The 24,499-nt window shown below is 40.1% G+C and overlaps 1 protein-coding gene and 1 long non-coding RNA gene across 3 annotated transcripts in view; one reads left to right on the forward strand and one right to left on the reverse strand.

The window, feature by feature from the left end:
* Positions 1-24,499, forward strand: part of UBR1 (ubiquitin protein ligase E3 component n-recognin 1) — a 125,435-nt gene that overhangs the window by 30,219 nt on the left and 70,717 nt on the right. The window contains exons 6-17 of one of the 2 annotated variants that reach the window (XM_025215332.1): positions 359-500; positions 2,255-2,317; positions 2,586-2,709; positions 8,745-8,852; positions 9,583-9,671; positions 10,941-11,039; positions 12,369-12,526; positions 14,178-14,277; positions 14,549-14,677; positions 18,433-18,613; positions 22,226-22,287; positions 23,025-23,135. In XM_025215332.1, the coding sequence (XP_025071117.1) occupies positions 359-500; positions 2,255-2,317; positions 2,586-2,709; positions 8,745-8,852; positions 9,583-9,671; positions 10,941-11,039; positions 12,369-12,526; positions 14,178-14,277; positions 14,549-14,677; positions 18,433-18,613; positions 22,226-22,287; positions 23,025-23,135 (1,366 nt within the window). The remainder of the gene's footprint in view (positions 1-358; positions 501-2,254; positions 2,318-2,585; positions 2,710-8,744; positions 8,853-9,582; positions 9,672-10,940; positions 11,040-12,368; positions 12,527-14,177; positions 14,278-14,548; positions 14,678-18,432; positions 18,614-22,225; positions 22,288-23,024; positions 23,136-24,499) is intronic. The other variant, XM_014524626.2, reaches the window with a different exon arrangement.
* Positions 1-24,499, reverse strand: part of LOC112551877 — a 36,894-nt gene that overhangs the window by 2,560 nt on the left and 9,835 nt on the right. The gene's annotated exons all lie outside the window — the stretch shown is intronic.

The raw sequence follows: 24,499 nt of genomic DNA on the forward strand, positions 1-24,499 counted from the left end.
CTCTGTGATGCTTAGTTTTGGTTCTCACACCGTGGATTTAGGTCTCCAGAGATAACATCCTTATTAACAGCAGTATATAGAGATGAGATGAGAGATAACAGACCTGATCACCCCTCTTGTCTCACTGCAAGTTTGTATACACAGAGTCAAGCCCTTACATCTCTCTAAAAGTGCAAAATTTCAAGAAGTTAAATGAATAGAGGATATCAACCAAGAATGCACTTTTTGTAGAAAACAATGATTAAATAGAAGCTTCCTGACCAGTGAGTTAAACTGAGATTTAAATCATGATTTAAATCAATTTGATTAAAATCAAACACTGCCTGGTTTATTTAATTAAATATTGGCTTGTTCCCAGTAGAGAGAAGACTGATAATTACTACTGTGTCCTTTTCAATGATGAACATCATTCTTATGACCATGTCATCTACAGTCTACAAAGGGCACTTGGCTGTGAATTTGGAGAAGCCCAGTTACATACAACAGCCATAGATAAAGAGGTTAGTATACTCTGTGTGCAGTAGAAATTCCCTTTTTTTATGCATTAGGCACTGCTGGTTGTAATGCTCTGTTCATAGTAACTGTTTCTGAGCTGTTGGAGCTTGAAAAGAGATAATTGCAGAGACTGCAAACTAATTGTTAGTCAGTAGTTGCATGGAATATAAATGATGATTAAAGAAGGTGATCTGGTTTTCATGTTGCATCAATGTGTTGTTCAAGACACAAAACAGGTTCCTAGAAAGGGGAGAAACCACAGATTTATTAGTTGAGGTTATTCCGTTAAACACAGCCATCTTTTTCTTACTCGTATAAAAGAGTTTTATCTTTTAAGTTCTGTTTGGGTGAGGGAACTATGCATTTCAGATAAATGGTATTAAAAGAAAAATATAAAGTACTGTCTTGCATACGTGGTAGTAATTTAGTCAGAATGATAGGCTACAATTTGCAGTCTTCTGATTCAGATTCTTGTAGCGTTTGATCTTTAAAGCTGTGAATCAAATGGATAAAATCAATTAAATTCCATTTGGAGGCTGACCATTGCACTTTTGCTTTCCTGACAACAACACTAAATAATACCTCTGTAAATATCTGTTCAAAGTCAGTTGTGGACTTTGAACAGTTAATTTAAAGAATAGTCACTTAAAAAAAGATAAAATCAAAGAAATGTCCTTAATTATGTTAGATAATTTAGGTTCTTGTTCAATAGTGTAACTGTACTAGTAGGCTGCCTGAGAAATTTTTGAAGTGCATATGCATGCATATGTATGTGTGAACATATGCATGTGGATTTATAGGTGCATAAAATATAGTAAAGTTTGAAGTATTTATAAAAACATGGACTTTTGATATTTTACATTTATTCCTGGTTTAGGCAATAAACAAATTTGCTTAATATTTTTATAGTCTCACTGTCTGCCTCATGTACTACCACAATGCTACATTGCCTGTTCTGCAAACATTACAGAAGACAAAAAATCTTTCTATAATAGTTTTTAAAGAAAGGTAATGTTTTTTGTTCCTTGATTTTATCCAAGATTGCTTTTTAATAAAATCTAAATTTTGGGTCAAAATGACCTGAATGTCCCTTTTACTATGCAGTAGAGATTATGGTACTTTAAAAGCAAAATGCACCAGTGTGCGCTACTGAATTTTAAATAACAATAGATTTACAACAGGACAATGCTTAATCCTAATTTTTCTTTAATTTTGCTGGGTAGAAGAGCCATTTAAAGACCATATGTATAGTTTTCTCTCTGTAGAATTGGAGACTGAGCTCAGATGGCTTCAGTCTATTGTCTTGGAGCAAAGTCTACAAGTGCTACCAAACTTATTGCTGTGAATATTTCCCCAAACTGATTTATAGAAATAAGAATTTAATCAATAGAAAAAGAGGAAAGGGGAATTGAAAAATAGGTGATAGGACAGGATGAATGCATTTTCTGCTAGGACAAAAATAGACACTGATTTTGGATACAGTATTTTGCAGAAGTCTCATTCTTTTATTTTGTTGCAAATGTTAGTTCCTTTATTATATGATAGCTTTAACATCTACACCCTTTTATGTCTTCATTTTGACATATTGTTACTTCAAATTATGTTAGTCTGAAAACTACTCATTTTTTGCATTGTTTCATTCTCAGATATTCTAGAGCACCATATAATGTGTAACTTTTGTCCCGATTTCTCTTTGAGTGATGTAATTTTAGTTTAATTTCAAATTGGTGTCTTACTCAGTATTTTGTTATTTAAACAGGGTCGTAGGGTTGTTAAAGCAGGTCCTTATGCATCTTGTCAAGAAGCAAAGGAGGAGATCAAGGTAAATTCATCCAGTCTTTTTCTTGACATAAAAAATATGAAGGCACCAGTACTAATACTGAACTTATTTTTCTTGATGTTTTTTGAATCCTTTGATTTTTATCTAACCATCTTTGGTTGTGCTAGATGCATGTGTTGAAAACTGTCCCAAATAATTAGTTAATTTTTATGGCTTGTGACAGTGATGGTGGGACCTGAAAGTATTAGGAAGGTGACAACTTTGGAGTATTATCAAACTGTATTTTCTTTTATTTTAACATGACTTCTAGAGACACTCTGAGAATGTTTCCCAACGACCACTTCACGTGGAGGTTCTGCATGCTGATGTTGTGGCTCATCAGAAATTTGCTTTACGCCTAGGTTCCTGGTTAAACAAACTTATGAGCTATTCAAGTAAGTGTGTAACTTTTTTTATTCCAGTAATGGGAGGCCAAAAGTTTAAACAAGTTTAGAAAACATCTCGGGTAGTAGAACTTGGAGTATTTCCTGGTTAAAATATTTCTACTTTTCTGCACACTAAAATGGATAATTAATATGTAAATTAAATATCTATTTTTATTCCTCCTCATCTCATACCTGGCCCTGGACTTTTCAAACCTTTAATGTAACCAGTTCCACTATTGTGTGGATGGTTACTTTGTTTTGGGTCTATCTCTGAATGCTGCTCCTCCTAACATTGGTGTTGGGCCACAAAATATATCCTTCCCCCCAGTCAATATAATCAAATTCTGTTCAGTACTAGACACAGAACTGGCTTCAAGATTTTGAAGTGGGCTTGTAAAATGATTCTTTGCGGGGTACACCAAACTTGTAATGACTTGTTTTATATAATATGTACATGGGGGGAAGATCCACAACCACTGGAAACCTTTTCAAAAAGGAAGCAGTCCAAATGGGCAGCAGCTGGTATATTTTAATTATGTGTGAACAAGCTGAGAGAGATTCAGATGCAGCAAACCTGCTCCAACTTTAACATGCCTTCATCCAGGAACTTCACAGTAGTTTTTCTCAAAGGTTGATGCTAGTTTTCTCTCTCTCGTAACAGTGAATTGAGTCACCAAGATTTTTACTTCATGGTAGCAAAATTGCATTACTATCAGAAATGAATATATGGGTTCATTTCCTAATTGTCTAGTTGTCATCTTTGACCAGTACTTTTCTTTCTTGCAAGTGGTACAGATGTGATTAGTGAGTTTGAAGTCCTGTAAAACTTAGATCACAGGGCTTCTCTACTTAATTCACATTTCAAGCTAATAGCTGAGGTTGATTGAGCATGTCCTTTAGAAAAACATCCAGTTTTGATTTAAAAAAAATCAGTGATTAGAAAAAAGGCACAAATTTCTTACAATGAGAATTATTCACCAATAGAATAATTTTCCCCAGGGCTGTGATAAATTCTCCAAGTCTGCATTTGTCTTAACTTCAGGTTCCAGCCACTAGATCCCATTAACTTTTGTCTACTAAATTAAAGAACCCATTATCAAATTTCTGGTCCCATGTAGGAACATATAAATGGTGACTTAATCACCATCTGGTAATGGAGCAGTACCAATTGATAACATTTCTTATTTTCTTAATATATATAACATACTTTTATGTCCATTTGTTTCCAGTATAAAACCTTTACACTTCCTAACTTTGACTTTATATTAATTGCTGTAAGCCCTTTAATTTCTATTGGTCATGTAGGCTGTTTGCAGCCATTAAAAAAAACAAACAGAAAACAACACCCCCCCCCCAATGGCATTTTAAACTTGAACGCATTCCCAGAAGAAGCAGCACATTAGTTGCACCTGGCTCACCCAACATCTGTATAGATCAAATGCTTTAGTGGGGCTTTTTTGGTGCTTTTATCCAATAGCTGATTGACTCAGCTTTAGATAAAAAGTGCCAAAAAACCCTGCTGAAGTGCCCGGGTTATACAGCCACTGTGTAGCTGGGTTAAAGTAATGCATTGCTGCTTCTGTTAAAGCACGTTTTTTGGGGGTTTTTTAATTATTATTTTATGTCTGTAAGCAGCCATGTTGCCCATTCAGTTAGGATGTCTTTTTAGTCAAAGTATTCTTTCTTGATTGTTGCTATTTGTTTTCTGACAGAATGTTCTGTAAGTTGCTTGTTTTTACCTGTAGTTTTTATGATTTTTAACTGATGTTTAGAATCCTACAAAAGCCTGTATAATTTGGCTATGTGAGGACCCTGTGCAGGGATCAGGAGTAACTGGATCAAAACCCCATATGATCTTCCTACTTCTGTGCTAGTGCAGAATCTACTGTTCCAGGCTGTCTTGTCTTCCCTATTGAAATTGTCTGTCTTCTGCACCCCCAGGGCTTTTGCTGTTAAATCAGATAAATATAATATATAGAGATCAGTGAAATTATCTAGGATATTTAAGGTATTGAGCAGTGTTCTCTCTAAGCTGTATGTGTACGCAGCCATGCACAATAAAAAATCCCCATAATTGGATTCTATACCTGGCAAATTTATATTTTTCCAGGTATAGAATTTAATTATATGGAGGTTTGTCTTGAATTGCCCCTCTCCCACTGCTACAGCAGGGAAAATTAAATCTGGGGGGTCCCCCTGCCACCCCTTCCCAGTCCCTATTATGGAGGAGGGAAGATTCGAGAAACTATAGGCTGGTCAGTTTGAACTCAGTACTGGGTAAAATTTTGGAAAAAATTATCAAAAACTCCATTTGTGAGAGACTTGCAGAAGGGATGATGCTGAAGGATAACCAACATAGTTTCATTGCGGGCAGGTCGTGTCTGACCAACCTCGTCTCTTTCTGTGATCAAGTAATGAACCGCTTAGAGTGGGAGACATGGTTGATGTCATATATTTGGATTTTAAAAAGGCCTTTGATATGGTCTCTCATGACGCTTTTATTAAAAAAACTGAGGGATTGTGGGCTGGCAGAGTCCATGGTCAGGTGCGTTGGGAACTGGCTAAGGGCTCAAACCCAGAGAGTGTTAGTGGACAGGTCTGTATTGTCTTGGCGGGCAGTGGCTAGTGGTGTCCCGCAGGGTTCGGTTCTTAGGCCTGTACTGTTCAACATCTTTATCAATGATTTAGGTGAGGATGCAGAAAGCATGCTGGCCAAGTTTGCAGATGATACTAGGTTATAGGGGAAAGTTGTCATGCTAGGGCAGGGGCAAGCAAAGTCCGGCCCAGGAGCCGGAGCCAGTTGACAGTGGACTCCATTTCCCAGCTGCCCCTGAACATGGCTGGGGCCAGTCTCCATGAAGACACCAGCCACAGCGGCATGTGAAAGCGCAAGGCTGGGGTTGCAGTGGAAACCAGCTCCAGCCGCACTGGCAGGGTGTGCAGCAGAGTAAGTAAGGGGGCTGCTCTGGAGCCACTGGGATCTTGCGGCAGGGGCAGCTTGCTCTGGGTCCAGGGCACAGCTGCAATCTGTGGTCTGGGCAGGGATGCACAGGCAGCAGATCTCAGCTCTGCTTCAGTCATTTTGCCCACCCCTGTGCTAGGGGATAGGATGCGGATCCAAGCTGACCTGGATAAGCTGGAAAGGTGAGCAAAGCAGAACTGGATGCAGTTCAATAAAGATAAATTTGGGTGCTTCATCTGGGGAGAAGTAACCAGCGACATGAATATAGGTTAGGAGATGTCCTGGCCAGCATGATGGCTGAAAGGAATCTTGGGGTTATGGTTGATCACAGGATGAATATGAGCCGCCAGTGCAATTCTATAGTCAACAGAACTAATAGCATACTGGGATGCATTAGCCAATGCGTTGTAACTAGGGCTAAGGAAGTGATGCTTCCTCTCTACTTGGCATTGGTGAGACCTCAGTTGGAGTACTGTGTCCAGTTCTGGGCACTGCACTTCAAAAAAGACGTAGAGAATCTTGAAAGGGACCAGAGAAGGGCCACAAGAATGATTAAGGGCTTGAAGGACAAACCTTATGAGGAAAGACTAAGGGATCTGGGACTGTTCAGCCGGGGGAAGAGAAGACTGAGGAGGGACTTGGTGGCAGTCAGTAAGTACGTAAGAGGTGAATATTGGGAGCTGGGAGAAAAACTGTTCAGTAGGGTGCCCAAGCGAGGACAAGGAGCAGCAGCCATAAACTGTTGAGGATGATTTCAGGCTGAATGCAAGGAAGAACTTCTTTATGGTAAGGGTGACGAGAATCTAGAGCAGACTTCCCAAGGAGGTGGTACAGTCCCCAGCCTTGGAAATCTTCAAGAGGAGACTGGACAGACACATTGCTGGGATCATTTGATCTCAGCAGTATTCCTGCCCAGAGCAGGGGTTTGGACTCAATGATCTTTTGCGGTCCCTTCCAGCCCTTAATTTCTATGATTCTATGATTATTGTCAGATCCTGTTCTCCCTGAGCACATGAAAATGGGGGGCAAATTTGAAAACACTGACTGAAATAAACATTCCTATAGTAATTTGCCTATATGCAGATTACTACAGACTGAATTCATCCAGAGTGTATTTTACCTTTTTTTGAAACCGTTGCAAGTTTTAGCACAGGTGCTTTATAAACACACTTTTCAACAGCACTTTTGTACTTACTTTACAAACTATGCTTAATATCAGTCCAAAACCAAAAGGCTTATGATTTACCATATAGTTCTGATTTACCAGATAGTTCATTGGGCTGGGCCCCAGCAGAATCAAGTGTTTCAAGCCATAGTGATCCTGCAGCTTAGCGCTGCTCAGTATGTGTGTTCTTCACACAATCTCCACAAAGGAGCCATGTGCTAATTAGCCCCCCACTCATGACTGAGTGTTCTTGTCATGAGTCCTAGGATCCTCCAAAAATTTATATACAGATGAGGCAACCTACTCTGGCTCTACCTCATGGAGGGCAGGACAATGCTAATTGTATGCAACAGGCTGAGAGTGGGGGCAGCACAGGGGTTCTGGGTGAACTGTTTGGGGCACCATTGGTGGTGTTTGCCAGGCATTTAAGGCTGCTGAAGAAACAGGATTCCTTGGAAATAGAAAAGAAACGTGGAACTGTGCTGTGCGAATGAAGAGGAAGTCAAAATTTATTCAGTGTTGTGGCTTACCATGACTTGAAAAAGAGTCAGTGTTGAGGGGAAGCATATAATGGGCCACTACCATATTTCTTATTCAGATGGGCTGTACTAATCTATGCTTGTGGTTGGGTTCCTATCAGCATCTCTGCTTTCTCAGCTTCTTGAAGGCTCAGGACAATTGTAGTGACTTCTTAACGTGGCTGTGAAATACCATGTATCTGTGTCCGTGAAGTCAGTTTTCCTGAACCATGCTACAGGAGAACTGCTCTTCTGGTGTGCTTCAGTACCTGCCAAGGTACAGCGGCTTTAAACCCAGTTTATGGAAATAGGAGTCTCTTCCCTTGCTTGCTTTAAGGCCTTATGGTTAAGGATGAGCAAAACTCAGGGGCATCCGAACTCCAGGCCCCTTGGGCCTGCAAGTGGGATGGCCACCAAAGGTTTTGGAACCATCTGAAGCCCCAGGTGTGGGTGGAGGATATTTGTTGGTAGTAGGGCCACTTATGGTTCTGGACTCTTGGATTTGGAATTAGTTTTGGCTAATTTGGCCTCAGATACAAATTAAAAAAAAAATCTGCTTTCTTATGGGCTAAGATCAAGTGTAGTCTGATGGACTGGTCTGATACCTTATCTGAAAATGAAATTAAAATGGCATTGTGTAGTGCAGGGTGCACCCCCGTCTGCTTACAGACAGAACTCCTTGCCTGCTTCCAGCGGGAGGATCTCAGCTACACACTGACTTTATGGAAGTGGGAGACTCCTCCCTAGCTTGCTGCTGTAGCCATACGGCTGAGGACAAGCAAACCTTGGGGGCATCTGAACCCCAAGCTTCCAGGCTTGTGCCTTCATGTAGGATGCCTGCCAAAGGATTTGGAAGTATCAAGCCCCAGGCTGGGGTGAAAGATGCTTGCCAGTAGCAGGGCCACATATGGTTCTTGAGTGATTCAAACAGATTTGGATTTGATCTGGCTAATTTGACCAAAGAACATGAACAATTAAAAAAAAAAAAAAATCTCTGCCTTTTGGCTAAGATCAAGCACTTTTGGTACCAACAGGTGTCAGGGCTGGCTCTGGCCCCCTGGTGCCAGCCTGGTATTGTGTGTGCACCGGCCTGGTATTGCGTGGCTCTCCTGGTGCCAGCTTGGTATTGTGTACACGTGCACATACATGTACACACAGTCTGCATTCAGTCAGCTTCATAGTTGGCTTCCATTACTGAGCACTTGATTTTGGCATTAGTTTAATGATGGATAGTGTATTTAATGAGGTTTCCTTGTATGTGAAAGTAAGACTAGGAGTTTTTTTTCCCCCCATACTGATTGAGGGAAGAACTTTGTCTTATATTCAGGTAAATACAGTATTTCATTGTTTCGACTTCTTGAATAATGTTGATGTGATACTAATGTCTCTTTTTTTCTAGGTGACTTCCGTCAGATCTTCTGTCAAATATGCCTCAAAGAAGAAGCTGACTATGAAAATCCTTGCTTCATAAGCATGTTGATGCTTTGGGATGCAAAACTTCATAAAGGTTGGTATGTATATATTATTCTGGCAAACATAGTAATATAAGTAATAGCCATGCAGTTGAAACCTTTCTTTAGTTTTAGGAAAGCCAAAAGTTTGAGGATACAATTTTTGTTTTTGGTCAAATCTCTCTCCAATCCTTTCCCTCCAGATCTGTGTTCTATGGAGGATTTCCTTGTAGGAAATAATGTGACTGGGCAAATTTGCTGTGGATGCTCAAATCTGTGTCAATATGCAATCAAATGGAAGATCTAATAACCCTTTAAATGCTTTGACATAAGAAACATTGTTTATACATATGTGTAATGGGTAGCTGAAAATCAAAAGAACCCAATACTGGGAGAGACTTCCTGGGTCATTGAGTTCAGTCTGGTACTGTCATAGGCAACCAAGTCCTATAATCCTTTCCATAAATTTATGCATGTAAGTGGTGCACAGTAGAAAATAATAGGAGTAGGAAGCATCTAACAAGAGTGTTATAAAGTAGATATATATTGGAACATTGGAAGAATTTCTAGACAAACAGAAATATGTCTGCCATAATTTTGACCATGTTAACTTCCAAATATTTTAAAGCGAGTTATAGATTGCCAGTTACCAAAGGTTGACCATGTTTGTATACACATAATTATCACTACTTCTAGTGTCTTCTTTCTTCAGCTGCTCCTGTCTTCTTCTTCAAAAAAATTATTGCATAGAATAGAAATGAAGTAAATGGTGTTGAATTTTCACAGGAGCAAGGAAGGTCCTTCATGAGCTTATCTTCAGCAGTTTTTTCATGGAAATGGAGTACAAAAAACTTTTTGCTATGGAATTTGTGAAGGTAATTAGCTGTTCACGTTCTATGCACTGTAGTTTGTGAGGTCAAATATTAGCCTGTGATCTCATCAGCAAAAGGCTAATTGGCAAAATTATGGGTAAAGCATTATTTATTAAAACATATTTAATTTCTTGGATGTTCCATGCTTGTGGTATTTTACAATAAAAGTATATCAAGGAATATATTTTTTAGAGTGGTTACCCTGACCATGTATTAATATCTTCTCTAAATATAAATTGACTTGGTAGCTTCAACAGCTACTGCAGTAGTAGCATCTCCATTTAAGGATACAAATACTGCACACACAGTCTCATAATTTTTGTTGACTAGCTGAGTTGAGTAGTAGGCAGAATAGTCTGAAGAATCAATCTTAAATCTAAAATGGAGTACAAATCAAGCCATAACCTAACAAAAAAAAGGTGTGAATAAATGCAGGATAAAAGCAAAAGTCTTCTAATTATATTACCATAACATGGAAGATATCAAAGTCTTCTGGTTAATTTTAGATGTAGTCCCAAAATACTGAAAGTTATGTCAAAGTAAGCCAATTAACTTTCAAGATAGAACCCTTTTGCAACCCAGTAGAGAGTGATTCTTAATTTCAAGGTAACTAGTTTAATCCTCATATTATGTGTGTGGTGTAGGTGCTCAGGTCCCACAGTGAGAACAGAATGAATAGTTTTAGTACATGTAGTTAGGAATATTTGTTACCTTTGAAACAGTGAATAAACTAGAAAAAATGTAAAGGTGATTTAATATTTGAGAGAGAGAATGCAAGGCTAGTAGAATATATTTTCCTATTATAGGGGAAAATCTAGTTATTAAAAACCTAAATCTGACTCTTGGTATTCTTCATTTGAATTGTCATAAAAGGAAAAGAATTATTCTGACCAATCAGTACCATTCACATTCAATACTGTTCACTGGAGGAGGCAAGAATTTATTTTACAAGAGCTGGGTGACTCCTGTAATTTTTGTGTGTTTAATTTGCCTCCTGGGAGAGGGATGGCAGTGTAGGAGATAAAGGAATTAAGTTCCGATTTGGCAGAGCAATGAAGCAGTTAAGAGGAGTCATGATTCAGGTGTTCTGATCTTAGAGCTCAGCTGGTTGTGGGGCTCTGCAATTCCATGTAGTTTGATCTGGATCTGTGGGGAATGTTAAAGAGGACATTTAATTGCACTGTTCCCTACAAGTGAAAAATTAAACTTAAAAAAGTTCAGTGAACTTTATGGTTGATTAATCTTTTTTCCCCCGATATTCCACTTCCACAGTATTATAAGCTATTGCAAAAAGAGTATATCAGCGATGATCACGAAAGAAATATCTCAGTGACTGCACTCTCGGTTCAGATGTTCACTGTGCCTACCCTGGTATGTATGCCAACCACTACAAGAAATATATTGTGATACTGCAATCCTTTATTACAACCCCATAGCTATAGAATCTACTGTAATTGCTAGGTCATCTCCATGCATTCCTATGGCCAAAGCAAAGTGTGTTTTAATATTCTGTTAAGATAAGTGGATAAATGTCTGAGTTTATAAGACAGTTCATCAATTAAATTAGAAGGAATATGAATGAGTGAAGTATTATTCACAAGTTTGTTCTATATATAAGCCAAGTTTCTGTGTTAGTCTGTTGATAAAAAATTACCTTTTATTATGCAGATTTTTAAAGTGACCTGTAGAGGGGAGAAAGGGAGGGACGTATAATACCTTTTGTTTGTACACAGTTATATATAAAGATCAACAAGGGGTGATCACATGATGTGCTTTTCAGAGGTAGCGTCTGTTGCTTGGTTTTTACAGTAGAAATTCATACTTTTCTTACATTGCTTTCTAGGAAAACTTTAGGTAACTGAAGATAGACTAGTTTCATGACCATTGTACCTGGGTAGTGTATTAAAAAGAAACCTTATTTTAAATAAAGGAACAGTAAGGCATAAATAAGTGAATACCTACCTAAATAAATCCAGGGCATAACCCTCTTGCAGTATTGCATTTTAATGGACATAAAAAGGCACTAAATAAAAACACAGCATTTAAAAAAAATGAACCATATTCCAAAAAAACATTTCTCATAGTCACAGTGGGAGGCCAGAACTACTCTGGTGTAGTGCAGTAATTTACACATCGTGTTTTCCTTGCTTGGAGGATATTTTCCAATAGAAACCAAAGAATTGGCCCTCTTTCCTGCGCTACTTTTTGTCATGCTTCCTAGCAGGCTGTGGCCATCTACTTTTCAGGTGTTGGTTGTCATTGGACCCTTCTTGTCAGGCACCACTGTGGTATAAAATAGCGTTGTCTCCTGACAAACTTTCTACCACTGAATGATTTTGGTCCGTTGGCAGAGAATAATCCCTTACATCTTTGAAGTGATGTGGAAGTTGGTCAAAGGCTGAAGATGCTCTCATCTTCATTTACTGTGTCTTGTCTCAGTTTTGGTCTGGGCATTATTTACTACACTAGAGGCCAAAACAACAGCATAGGACTACACATTTTCATACACTGCTCTCTTTATTGCAGGTATAGCTCAGCTGACATGTATATAGAAGCTTATTTGGCCACTCTTTAGCAATACATTTTATGTTGAATATCCTAATGATAAATTAGTAGAACTAGAAGTTAGTAGAAGTATAGAGATGCTGATACTTTTGTAGTGAGGCAAATTCCTGTTGTTGAAATACCTTCCCTTTACAGGCCCGCCATCTTATTGAAGAGCAGAATGTAATCACCACTATCACAAAGACTCTTCTAGAAGTTCTGCCAGAGTATCTGGACAGGAATGACAAATTCAACTTTCAGGGTTATAGCCAGGACAAACTGAGCCGGGTGTATGCAGTCATATGTGATCTCAAGTAAGTATAAATTTGAAGAGTTTTTCTAACTATATTGCAGAGAATATAGTGTGATGGTGTTGAACTTACGGCCTGTGGGCCAGATCCAGCATTCAGTGTTGTGTGGGCGACAGGTCTGGTAGAGAGGCTAGGCATTTGGGGATGGGGCTTGCCACCTAAATCTATGGCAAGGTGGATGGGCAGGGGGTGGAAGCAAGCTATCGCCATATTTAACCCCATCACTACTGCTTGTGCCACTGCTACTGCTGCTCACTCTGCTAGGATGTCTGGATCTGGTATGCTTGGAGCCCTGTGGTCTGGACGTGCCTGAAAGGCAGGGTGAATTTGACAGCCATGATACAATGTTTGCAAGAGACTACAAAACAGTGTGATGTCCTTCTTTTGGCATGTGCCCAGGGTGAGATTTGTATATACCTTTGGAATTGCAACAAGATTTTTCAGCCACTTAACATCTGCCCCCCAGAAATCTCTATACCATATTTACTTGCAAACAAGGTAGAGATTCCCCTTGCACATTTAACATCCTTGTCTTGGATCTGAGTATAAAGTGGGGGGTGGTGAGGGAGGAGATGGATTGACTGGTAGCTGCTGCGGCTGTGGCTCTGGCTCCAGGCTAGAGAGACAGATGAAGCTGCTGCCTGCCCCTCTACCCTTGGCAGGTTCTTCCCCCCCCCCCCCCCCACACCCTCCCCCCCCCGCTCTTCCCCCCCACCCCCACCACAGCTTCTGCTCCTCTTGCCTGTTCTTCCCCCCCCCCCCAGCCACATATAGAGCCTAGGCCAGAGTTATTGCCACTGCTGCTACTCAGCCAGGCTGGAGCCAGAGCAAGCATGTGCACTGTGCTCCCAGCTGGAGTGGGGCCAGAGTGAGCCAGAGCAAAAGTAAACAGTGGAAGGGAAGAGGGGCAGAGGCAGCAGGGGGGAGGGAGCAAGAGAGTGGGACGGGCAGGAGGGAGCAAGGTATAGGGGAGCAAGGGGCGCAGGGGTCAAGCAGCTTGACCTCTCCCTTCCTGCCCCCTTATTCTCTGCTTCCTCAGCGCCCCATCCCCACTGCTTGCCTCCTACTGCCTCCCCACTGTCTGTCCCCCTTCAACTGCTTTCCCTGCTGCAGCAGTTGGGGGAAAACAACGTAAGATGAACCGCAAATAATTAGGTTCTGTACATGGAAAATCATAACGTATACATTTTTTATGTATAAAATTAATTATTGGGGGGGTCATCTTAAATTCAGGGTCATCTTAGATTTGGGTAAGTATGGTAAGAAACATTAATATCGAAGTGCAACTCCTCTTGTCAGGCTGCATGGAAAATTTGACTCTTATCCTTGCCTTTAAGATACATTTTATACTTGATAAAGCTTCATAGTTTTCCTCATAGTCCTTTCCATTCTGATGGATCTCAAATACCTTTCACAAAGTAGATTGAATAAGACATCTATAACCTAAAATACGTGATACAGACGTACTAGAATTTTAATACCGATAGAATTTTTGATCTGGCTTCTCTGGTGTTTTGGGAAAATATTAATTACAGTTTGAGATCAGGAAGTTGCTCTAAGATGGTGATGTTGGTGATAATTTTAATCAAATGAATATAAAACATGCATGCATGCATATAAGAAGCCTAAACTATGCTGTTTTCTCTTGGGACAGGTATATCTTAATTAGTAAGCCCACAGTTTGGACAGACAGACTGAAGGAATGCTTTTTGGAAGGGTTCTGTTCATTCCTGAGGATTCTGACTTGTATGCAGGTACAGTATATTTATTAATAATTACTAATGCTCTGTTCTAAAGCTGTTAGAATATTTCTGTCAGTTTTTAGCACAGTTTATCTATAGTAGTCTTTGGACTATTAAAGAGACAAAGGCAAGAGCTTACATTTTTAACCTTTTTCATGGGTGGCTATTTGTAGATATAAGACTCGTATAAATTATCTTAATTTTTCTTTCTGACTTAGGGATTTTCTTTTTAAGCATTTGATCATTTACATAAGTGAATATTCTTTGGCACCCTTCATTGCAGGGAATGGAAGAGATAAAGAGACAAATTGGTCAACACATCGAGGTAGACCCTGACTGGGAAGCAGCCATTGCTATCCAGATGCAGCTGAAGAATATTCTTTTGATGTTCCAAGAGTGGTGTGCTTGTGATGTAAGTAAACAACTGCTTTGAGGTTCTTATATGTACTTTCTTGGGTGTACAGGAAGCTTTTTTGAAAAGCTGAACAATAGAAACTGTACAATAGAAAACTTACAGTTCATGTTCCTGAAAAACGAACCCATGAATAAATATTTTAAAAACTGTAGTTCCTTTCACCTCTGTTACTTTGAAAAGAGATTTCAGGTTGTAAGGAAAAATCTCATTTCCCTGATGGGTAGAAATTTAGTCTGATGCTATGGTGGGTCTGGTATAAAAGCTTGGATAAGTAATACAAATAAATTGAATCACAAATATGTAATCATCCAAATTCAAATAATTTATCTGTATGTGTAGCATAGCTAAGCCTGATATTAAACATCACCATAATGACATCTGTTATGTATTTGTATTATATTCCTCTCTTCTGATAGGCCTGTTAACTTGGCAAAAATATAAAAAATGTACTTTATTTTTATTTTTTGACTGAAACAACATATTGGGATCAGGGAAGAATTACTGTATTGGATTTGGGATTTAGAAGTAATACATTTGATTATGTTGAAAGATGGAGTACATATGGCCCACTATTATTTACATGAGTGTTTACTTATAGGTAAGTTGGAAGTTGGGGAATGTGAAGAGAAAGTAAAAGTAGAGAAACTGAATAGAACCCCCCGCTCCCAGTTTCCCATGTTGATAAATAAGAAGTTTTATCACTTAAAACAGGGTTAAAACTCTATTGTCTGTAGTCTTCTAAATTTGGACTGAGTGAGGAAAGCTGTAACGTGAAGGGAGGTCTATTATTGCATGCATTTTTAGGATACTTGGTTCAATGGAACTTAAGCTGTTAAAAGCCAGAAAATACAATGTGGGTACTTACACATACGAAATTAACTTTGTCCTCTTTGATGCCAAAACACCTATAACAAACATGCACTTTCTCTACCTTTGAAATGTATTGTGTTTGCTACGGGTGTATTGGACCATTGCTTAAAGAGGACAAATGTGAGTTACGTGGATGCATATCATCAGTGTCTTCCCTGACTCTGAGAAGCTTTAGTTTTGCTGCGCTCTATTCTTGAAGAGCACGAGATACTGCCAGACTGCTTTAACATTGCCTCATTTTTTTAATTGAGTTTACTAGGGGTTTTTAATTGTTTTTTAAATAAAAACAAACATTCCGTGTAGGAGCTAGTGATAACTTAGGTGTTTATATTTATTGTGTATACCTTGCAGGTGAGATGTTACTGTGCCTGGTGAAGGAATATTGTCATCTCTAATTTTTTGTATTTGTTCTTATCCACCTAATTATAGTAGAATGTGGATTGCAGTTAGCACTGAAATGTTTGGAATACATAGTTGCAAACAGGGCTGATGACGGAAATCATGGATATGGTCAGAGTTCCCAAAATCCTAACAGTTTTAATATGTGGTGGATACAGTAGCTTCAAGCATGTAGAAAACTGGACTGACCTCTTTCATCCCTAGTGCCATTTCCAGTTCATCTTTCTCTTCCCACCCCATTAAACCATTATTGTTGTAGAAGCCATGAGCACATACAAAAGTTGCTTGTTGGGAACACTCTTCTGCTGGCAATGTATATGATATACAAACAGCTTACTAAAAGAGTTGCAAACTGTCATAGTCATGTAACCAAATCAGACCAGGTCTCACACTCCTATCCAGCTAGTCTCTCTATTCCTGCTTCTGGCAGTCCTCAGCAGCCTGTGGCCCACTCATTTGCTTTCCACACTGTATTATCTCCCTTCCTTTTTCCCTCTGGCTAGTTTCCCCCTTGCCACTTTCCACGTATCATCTACCTTTAAAACTTCATATTACCTGATTATTTTTTGCAGTATAAATTTGGGTTACCTTCAGAAATCATCCCCCAAATCATATAGGAAATTGAATCAGCTATTAGATAAAAGCGCCAAAAAGCCCCAAAACACATGGCTCTCATCTTGCTGGTATACAGGGACCCTGGGCCAGTCTGCCTCTGCAGTAACAAGTAGGAATAGTGTGATTGGGAACTGATAATCAGGTGTCCTGCCATATTTGTGCAGCATGGTAGGAGGTGCGGGTGTTGGGATTAGGTATCCAATTCCATGGTGCCATTAAATGAATGTGTGCCAGGAGCCTCAGATTCCATATTGTATGAGGAGACTCAGGAAAGAGCATTACAGACATTCCCAGGGAGACAAGGGCTTTTGGGCCTGGCCTGCACACACACGAGAAAATGTGGGGCTTACAGGTGCCTGTACTCCTAATTCTACCATTTACTCCATAAAACTCACCCTAGCGTCCCATGCCACCCTGCCACTTTCCCTAACGTAAACTTGGAACTCTTGCTCCCTTCTTTACTACCTATCCCCATAATGCTTATCCCTCAGGGAAGGATTTGTGTTTCTTATTTCTTCCATTTTTCTTATTAAAATTAGAGGTGCACAAATATATCGGTCCATATCGTATCGGTACTAATAAAATGAAAATTGGCGTTATTGATACTCGGCTTTTTTTGGCTGGTGTGGCCGATTAATATCACTGATAAATGCTGTGTGCATGTGTGCAGCCGCAGCATGCATGTGGCCAGGAATGCAGCCCGGCAGCTTGGAGAGTAGCCTCCTGCTGGTAAGTCTGTGTTGGGGAAGGAGATTGGGGGACAGATCGAGGCTGCCAGGGTGAGGGAGGGAGTGGGGCTGGGGTGGGTACTGCCCAGCCGGGCCAGGGCAGGGTGCGGGACTGAGCCACAGGTGGCTCGTGTGGGGGGCGGATGGGAGCAGCTCCCCACCACTGCACACACCCCTGGAGAGGCATGGGAGGCAAGTGCCCCCCACACTTGTGCACTGGGCAAGGGGAGGCTGCCTGCTGTGGGCTTGGGGCCAGGGGCTGTGCTAGCCTTTTCCTGGCAGGGGGGGCTAGGCTGGGGCTGTGCTCAGAGTGGGTGGGGGTGGGGCGGGCGGTGGTTCTGGGAGGGGGAGCTATGGCAAATTTTGAGGTGGTTGTAGCGTACCCCATAGCCACCCCCTCCCAGCGCTGCCACTGCTGCCCACACCAAGTGCAGCCCTGGCCCAGCCCCCCTGTCCAGGAAGAGGCTTGCGCAGCCCCTGGCCCTGAGCCTGTAGCGGGCAGTCCACCCTCACCCCATGTACAGATCTGGGGGGCACATGGCCTCATGCCTCTCTTAGGGGTGTGTGCAGTGGTGGGGAGCCAACCCCTCTGTGTCCCCCGGACAAGCCGCCTGTGGCTCTGTCCTGCACTCTGCCATGCCCTGGCTGGGCAGCGCCTGCCCCAGCCTTGCTCCCTCCCTCCCCATGGGGGCCTTGATCTGCCCCTGCCATGCCCATTCCCCCCAACAGATTTACTGGCCAGATGCTGCTGTCCAAGCTACAGGACTGCGTATTGGCAATTGGATCGGTATTGGTTGATATAGCTGGTTAATAGTCGGCCATCAGTATCGGACAAAAAAATCTTTATTGGTGCACCCCTAATTAAAATCAATCTGAGCATCTTCTATATTTTTTGTTTTACTCTGATCACATGTTCCCAAAATAAAAGCGCATTTGTTTAAGGAATGCTGACTCTACTCTGTATTCTTTAAGGCATGCTAAATTTGAAGGGAATTTGAACATGCAAAGTAATAATTGTCACAGATTTGTTTTATTTGTCTCATTAAATCATGGAAGTAAACAGTAAGGTGGCATAGCCTGAGGTGTGTGTGCATTTTGCTTGTTTTAAAATTAACTATATAAAAATCTTTTCACTTTTAGGAAGACCTTTTGCTAAAGGCTTACAAGGAGTGCCATAGAGCTGTGATGAGGTGCAGCACAAATAGTCATTCACGAGCGAAGACATTTTTTCACTTATGTGGCCACACGCTGGAATACAGACCTTACAGAGTGTCTGTAGATTCTGTTAGCATACACTTGCCACTGTCCAGGACCCTTGCTGGTGGGTGTTGTTATGCTTTACTTTTAAAAATTGTTCTCTGTAGTTAGGTTTCTTCTTCTATCTCTACTTCTTTATCCTCAAGTAGCATTTTCAAAATATTATGTATCTGTAGCCTAACTTTAAAAAAGCAGTCTAAAAAATTAAAAGTAGCCAATGTTTTGTGCTAACTTAAAGATTCTGTGTAGTTTAATTGGGAGTTATTGTGTTAAGCAGTCTAATAGCTTACCATCAGAATAAGTTTATTCAATAAATCCTGTAAATTATATGAATATATTAACTGTTTAATTGGGAAAAATCTATGACTACATTAAAAACAAAAATATTGGGCTTTACTGTAGCTTAAAATCTAAGAAGCTTATAGAACATTTGTAGAGGCTGTGCCCTGGTTTTCCCTGTCAGAATCCCAGATACAGGATAAATGCAAATTGCTTAGTTCCCGTGAGCAAGAGAAGAGGTTTGGTTTTTTTTTAATTGTTCAACAGCAGTTATTTTTGGCAGTGTACTATAGAATTATCTTTACAGGACTTCAGGGGGAGACTTCTCGTCTACAAGTTTTCTGTGAGAAATTGGAGGAATTCGTGTATCAAAAGAAATATTTATTTTACATGAACTCGCAAGCCACAAAGACATACAGTTAAAGATGTCGTCTGTCAGACAGCAGGAGCAGGAAATAAAACTTTCTTCCTCATCTTCCACAAACATTTTAAACTTTAATAGATGTACTTAGCAGCCTAGGCTGTAAGGAAGGGAGGAGGAACTGCAATGGGAATGCCCTGCCAGCATTTTCCTCTCTTATCAACTGAAAGAATGCTCACTCCAGCACCTCCATGGAGCCAGTTGCAGCAATATTTCATGGGAAAAGAGAGACCAATTCAAAATCTGCTAGTTCAAAATCAGCTAGTTCCAAATCATTTGGGCCTTTGTAAGTCAAAACCAACACTTTATTTTTGTTGGACTAACATCTTGCAGATGTTGGAGCACTGGGATGAGTCATGGTGAGGTACCCAACATAACAAACAAACATTCACATTCTGCAGTAATTTCAGTTTGCAAATAGATTTTAAATATAGACAATATTGTACTTTCCTATCAAAATTGTAGATCTTGATAGGGATGTTCCTGCTGGGACTTAAAAAACACAGAAACTCCTGGTAGAAGGTCTGGCTCCTCTGCTTAGGGCCAGGCCAGTCACCACATTTGGGATCAGGGAAGAATTTTAATCTTATTGGTGCGGACTGTGTTTGTGGTTGGGGGAAGAGAGTTGCCTTCCTTTGCAGCATGGAGCATTGTCCTCTTCCTTGGGTCTCTTGAGCATATTTTAATAGCTACCTTGCAGTGGTAGGCTATTAACAGTGCCCTCGTCCCCTTGCTTTACCTATGGCAAGTTAAGGTGTTTTTATTTTTGGGGGGATTGTGCCTGGTAGTTGTCCAATATGGTTGTTTGCAGAGTTTTTAAGTGAATTAAATAATTGCTTGTAAAGGATAATTTAAATACATGATCCTGCTTTGAACAGGGGGTTGGACTAGATGACCTTCTGAAGTCCTTTCCACCTCTACTTTTCCATGATTCTGTAAAAATTGGAGGAGAGGCCAGGCCCTGATGATGATCCCAGATTGGGGGAGGAATCAGCCTCCAGGACCATGTGATCATATAAATGCTGATAGAAATCTAAGAGAATCATATTTTCAATTTACCATTATTGCCATAGACTCCCTCAACTGAGTCCAGATTAATCTCCCCACTACGTGGGAATTTGCTGCCAGACACTAAAAACGTTTAATTCCCCTTCTTTGTTAGATAAACTAAAATTGTAAATCTAGGAGTTTTAGTAAAACAGAACTCTGAGTGTTAAGAGCACTTTATTAACTCCTGAGGATAGACCCTCCCAACAGGTTGCTTAGCCCTGATACCCCTGACCTCTGGACAAAGAAGGCAGTAATAATTCCATTGCATAGTTATCTAATTTTGTAATTATAGTCCAGATCAAACAGGATCCATGTACACTTAGGTTCTATAAAATCTGGATGAGTTTGGATTTTACAGCCACCTACGATAAATTACTTTGCAATCATGGTACCAATAAAATCTTGGGCTAACTTTGAAGAAATGTCATCTACATGAATTTTATCATTCCCCAGGCTGATTTTAGCTCCCCCTCAGTGAAGAGGAACTTCATTAACTCCTGCAGGAATTTTGTAGTGCAGAATGACAATCAACATACCAGTCATGGGTACCATTTAATCTTATAATAAGACCTCAAAGCCAAATATACCCACCTCCCCAGACCAGGGTACTGTCTACTTTTAGGTTGCATGCAAACAGCAGAACTGCATGGCCTTCTTAAGTACTTGTCATGCTTTAGGTCCATGTTGCACAGAATACCTACCTGAGGACACAACATGACACAGTTTTGGTCTTTGTAGTCTTTAGTGAGGAGGTTCTATGGATAGAAATCGATGTCACCAAATGAAGCTGATCAGCTGTGCCAGGATATGTCCCAGCAGAGCTGGTCTGTTTCATTGGGTGAAACACACATCACACATTGATGCTGCAGGAATATGGGCAACATATTCTCCTGGGGCTGAGGGGCCTGGTCTTGCATACCCCAGGAATTTGTGCACAGGTTCAGGCCCCTCAAGACTTGGGAAGTGCCTGCCTAGCTTTCCCTGCTTACCAAGATGCATCACTGGGGTGTGTCTGGGTAAGTGGAGAAAGTCAGAGATTCCCTGCTTATGGAGACATGTCCCCAGGATCTCCAGGGTATGTCTGTAAGGGAGGGAAGTTGGGGTTTTCCCACTTACAGAGACTCCTTCCCAGGATCTGTGCTTTCCTGACTTAGACACGTGCCCCTGGGATCTCTGGGATGTGACTGGGTAAATGGGGAAACCCTGACTTTCCCTACTTACCCAGAAGCACCCCAGAAATCCTGGGGATGTGTCTTTGTAAATGGACAGGCAACTAGGCAACCTCTACCAGGGCTTAATGGACCTGATCCTATACGGAAATTCCTGTGCAGGATCGGACCCCTCCTGAGTCCCTGCCTGGGGCAGCTGGAGATCGTGGGCAGCTCCAGGATGCCCTTACTCTTCCACCATAGAGCAAATAAACATCTGCCACAATAAAGCAACACAAATTATTACTACTTTTTGTTGTGGCCACACATTTTGGCATTTGTGGCATGGGAAAAAGTGTCAACATCTACGCTGAATTTTTTTTGTGGCAGCACAAAGGTGAGGATAGATGACATCCATTGCTACACTATGTGACTGCTGAGTTGCTGCTAAAACAAGAAGTAAATAAATTGCAAATGCTGTTTAGCAAACTCTTCTTAAAATTTATCGGACTTTCATAAATTCATAGATTGTAAGGCTAGAAGGAAACATTTTGATAGTCTAGGCTGACCATCTATGTAACGCAGGCCTTAGAAAATGAATCTTGATTTTAAAAAAGGCTGGGTTTTTTTCCAAGGCAAGGATTTTTATTTATTTATTTATTTTTTTGGTGATACCTTTTATTGGGCCAACAGTACACTTGTTTTAACCCTCACCTGGCTGAAAAGCATATCTGTGTGGCTTTGCTTTGTATTTATTTCCCCATCTTTGTTCTTGTAGGTCTACATGTAAGGTTAAGCAAGACTGGGGCCATCTCAAGACTAAATGAATTTGTCTCTCCTGTAAGTGTTTGCTTCTAATGGTAATTGAGCTTGTCTGTTATTACTGAATTGCATTCCTGTAAGCAACTTTCCATTGAAGAGAGAGAGGATAGGTTGATCAGTGTTTCCAGTATCTTGGTATAAAAAAACCCAAAAAACTGATCCCAAAAGGTAGTTTTCATTTCATAATTAAAATGGCTGGTTTGTTTTCTTTTTAGATACAAGAGAGGCCCTACATGAAATGAGTATTATAGGATCAGAAGGACATATGACCCTAATATTATAGTATTTAGTAGTGATTCTAAAATATTGAGGGGGTACTAAAACCTTGGATACATTTATTCCTAAGAATGTCATCTGTCCTGGTAACTGTTCAGTCCATTCGTAATCAAAATTCCCTTGGGGACATCTAACCTCCGGTTTCTTTAATAGCATTGTAATGTGCTGCAGCTTTGATTTGCAATCCAAACTTTTTTGTTACCTCTTTTATATATCTTAAAACAGCACAGCTTTTCTTTCAGTATTCTTATATTTTTCCTATCAAAATTGCACGCCCAGTTTTTTGCCTAATAATGTTCTCCTGCTGTGCCAGAACTGTAATCTCTATTAACACAACCCTGTAAGTCTTTATAGGTGTATAAACTTGTTAAGGGCTTCCTAGTGCATATATTGTCTTGCAGTTATTGATCTTGTTTTGTTCTTAGAATATAAATCTTAATCTTTAGTCTATTAACAGATTTATTTCATTTAATTTTTAGAAAGAATTCCAAGTGGAGCTGCTGATAGACTATCCTTTGCGCTGTCTTTCCTTGGTTGCTCAGGTTGCAGCAGACATGTGGAGGAGGAACGGGCTTTCCCTGATAAGTCAGGTACTCCCTGTCACAAGCATTAGAAGCTGAGTCCCACTAGTTTGTCACTTTTTTTCATTAGTGCTATGACTGACTGACTCATGAGCTAAGCTGATAGAACAGTACACTGAATTCTACTCCCAGCTCTGCCACTGGCCCACTTGCTGTCATTCAGCAAGCCTTTTCACCTTTATGGTTGTAAAGTGGTGTCTGTGACATCCCTTGTAAAATGTTCCCAGATTTACTGATGAAAAAGGATGCTATATAAGAACTATGGCACTAGGTATGCATTAACTATCAGAGACGCTTCTTAATCAACTATCAGAGACTCTCCTTAATGTATGGTTATCATTGCACAAAAAAATGTGAAATGAAGCTGTTTGAATCCCAAACCAAGGATTCATACTGGTATGTCTCTTATTTAGGAAAAGCAAACTCTTTTTTTTGTATGTGCTATGGAAATACTTAAAGTAAAACTCTGTCCTGAGAAGTATGTATGTATTCTCATTTAGCTTCAGTGTTTGCTTGCATGTGAAGGCAGACAGTAGCTCTGTTCACTTTTCAGAACACCCTAGGATGAAATTGAACTGTGTACTTTTATTTCCATTTTACCTCTGAAATTGAAGAGATTGTGGTTAAGTGACTTATCTATTTCTAGAGGTGGGACCAGAATTTGGAGATCTTGGTTGCTAGTCCTGTAGTCAGAATCCACTTGATCGTGTTATTCTCCTAGTGTCTGAACTGAGATAGTATAATGTATGGCAAGGCTCTCTTATGCTGTAAAGGCATGAAATAAACATCTTTGTAAAAATAGAACATTCTATCACAAAGAAATCTTGATTCATATAGCCCCCAAACAACTTAAGTGTTCTGAGATTTTTCACTTAAAATTTTAAGATTTTCACTTATCTAGCTCAGAATATTCTGTAGCTTTTGAGGGCTTTGGTGATTGGTTAATTAAACTAGAGAATCAAGAACCTCCCTCCAGCTCTAAAGTCGTCCTTATAATGCAACAGTCTCATGAACTGTCGAAACACAGATAACTTTGTGTCAAGAAATAAGATTGAACACATTAATCTACAGCTAAAGGCAAACTGAGCCTGTCTCCAAAGTGAAGTAACTTTAGTTAAATGCTAAAGCCTCTTGGAAAAGTTTGTTTGCTCCAAAGTAGGAATGTCATCAAAAGTGGTTTTCTCATATACTAACTCAAATGCAGGTGCCAAATCTCTTGCCTATCTCAGGAATGTGTGCACCATTTTAGATTAATAGGAACAAAACATTTAAAAGTCTTTATGTAAAAAGTAGCTTGCTCAGGGAATTTCTTGACTAAATACTGAGCTTTTCTAGTGAAATCCTCTGTGTATTTTTCATGTCCCTTGTTTCTA

Source organism: Alligator sinensis, unplaced genomic scaffold (assembly GCF_000455745.1).
Source record: "Alligator sinensis unplaced genomic scaffold, ASM45574v1 scaffold1581_1, whole genome shotgun sequence".
NCBI lineage: Eukaryota > Metazoa > Chordata > Crocodylia > Alligatoridae > Alligator > Alligator sinensis.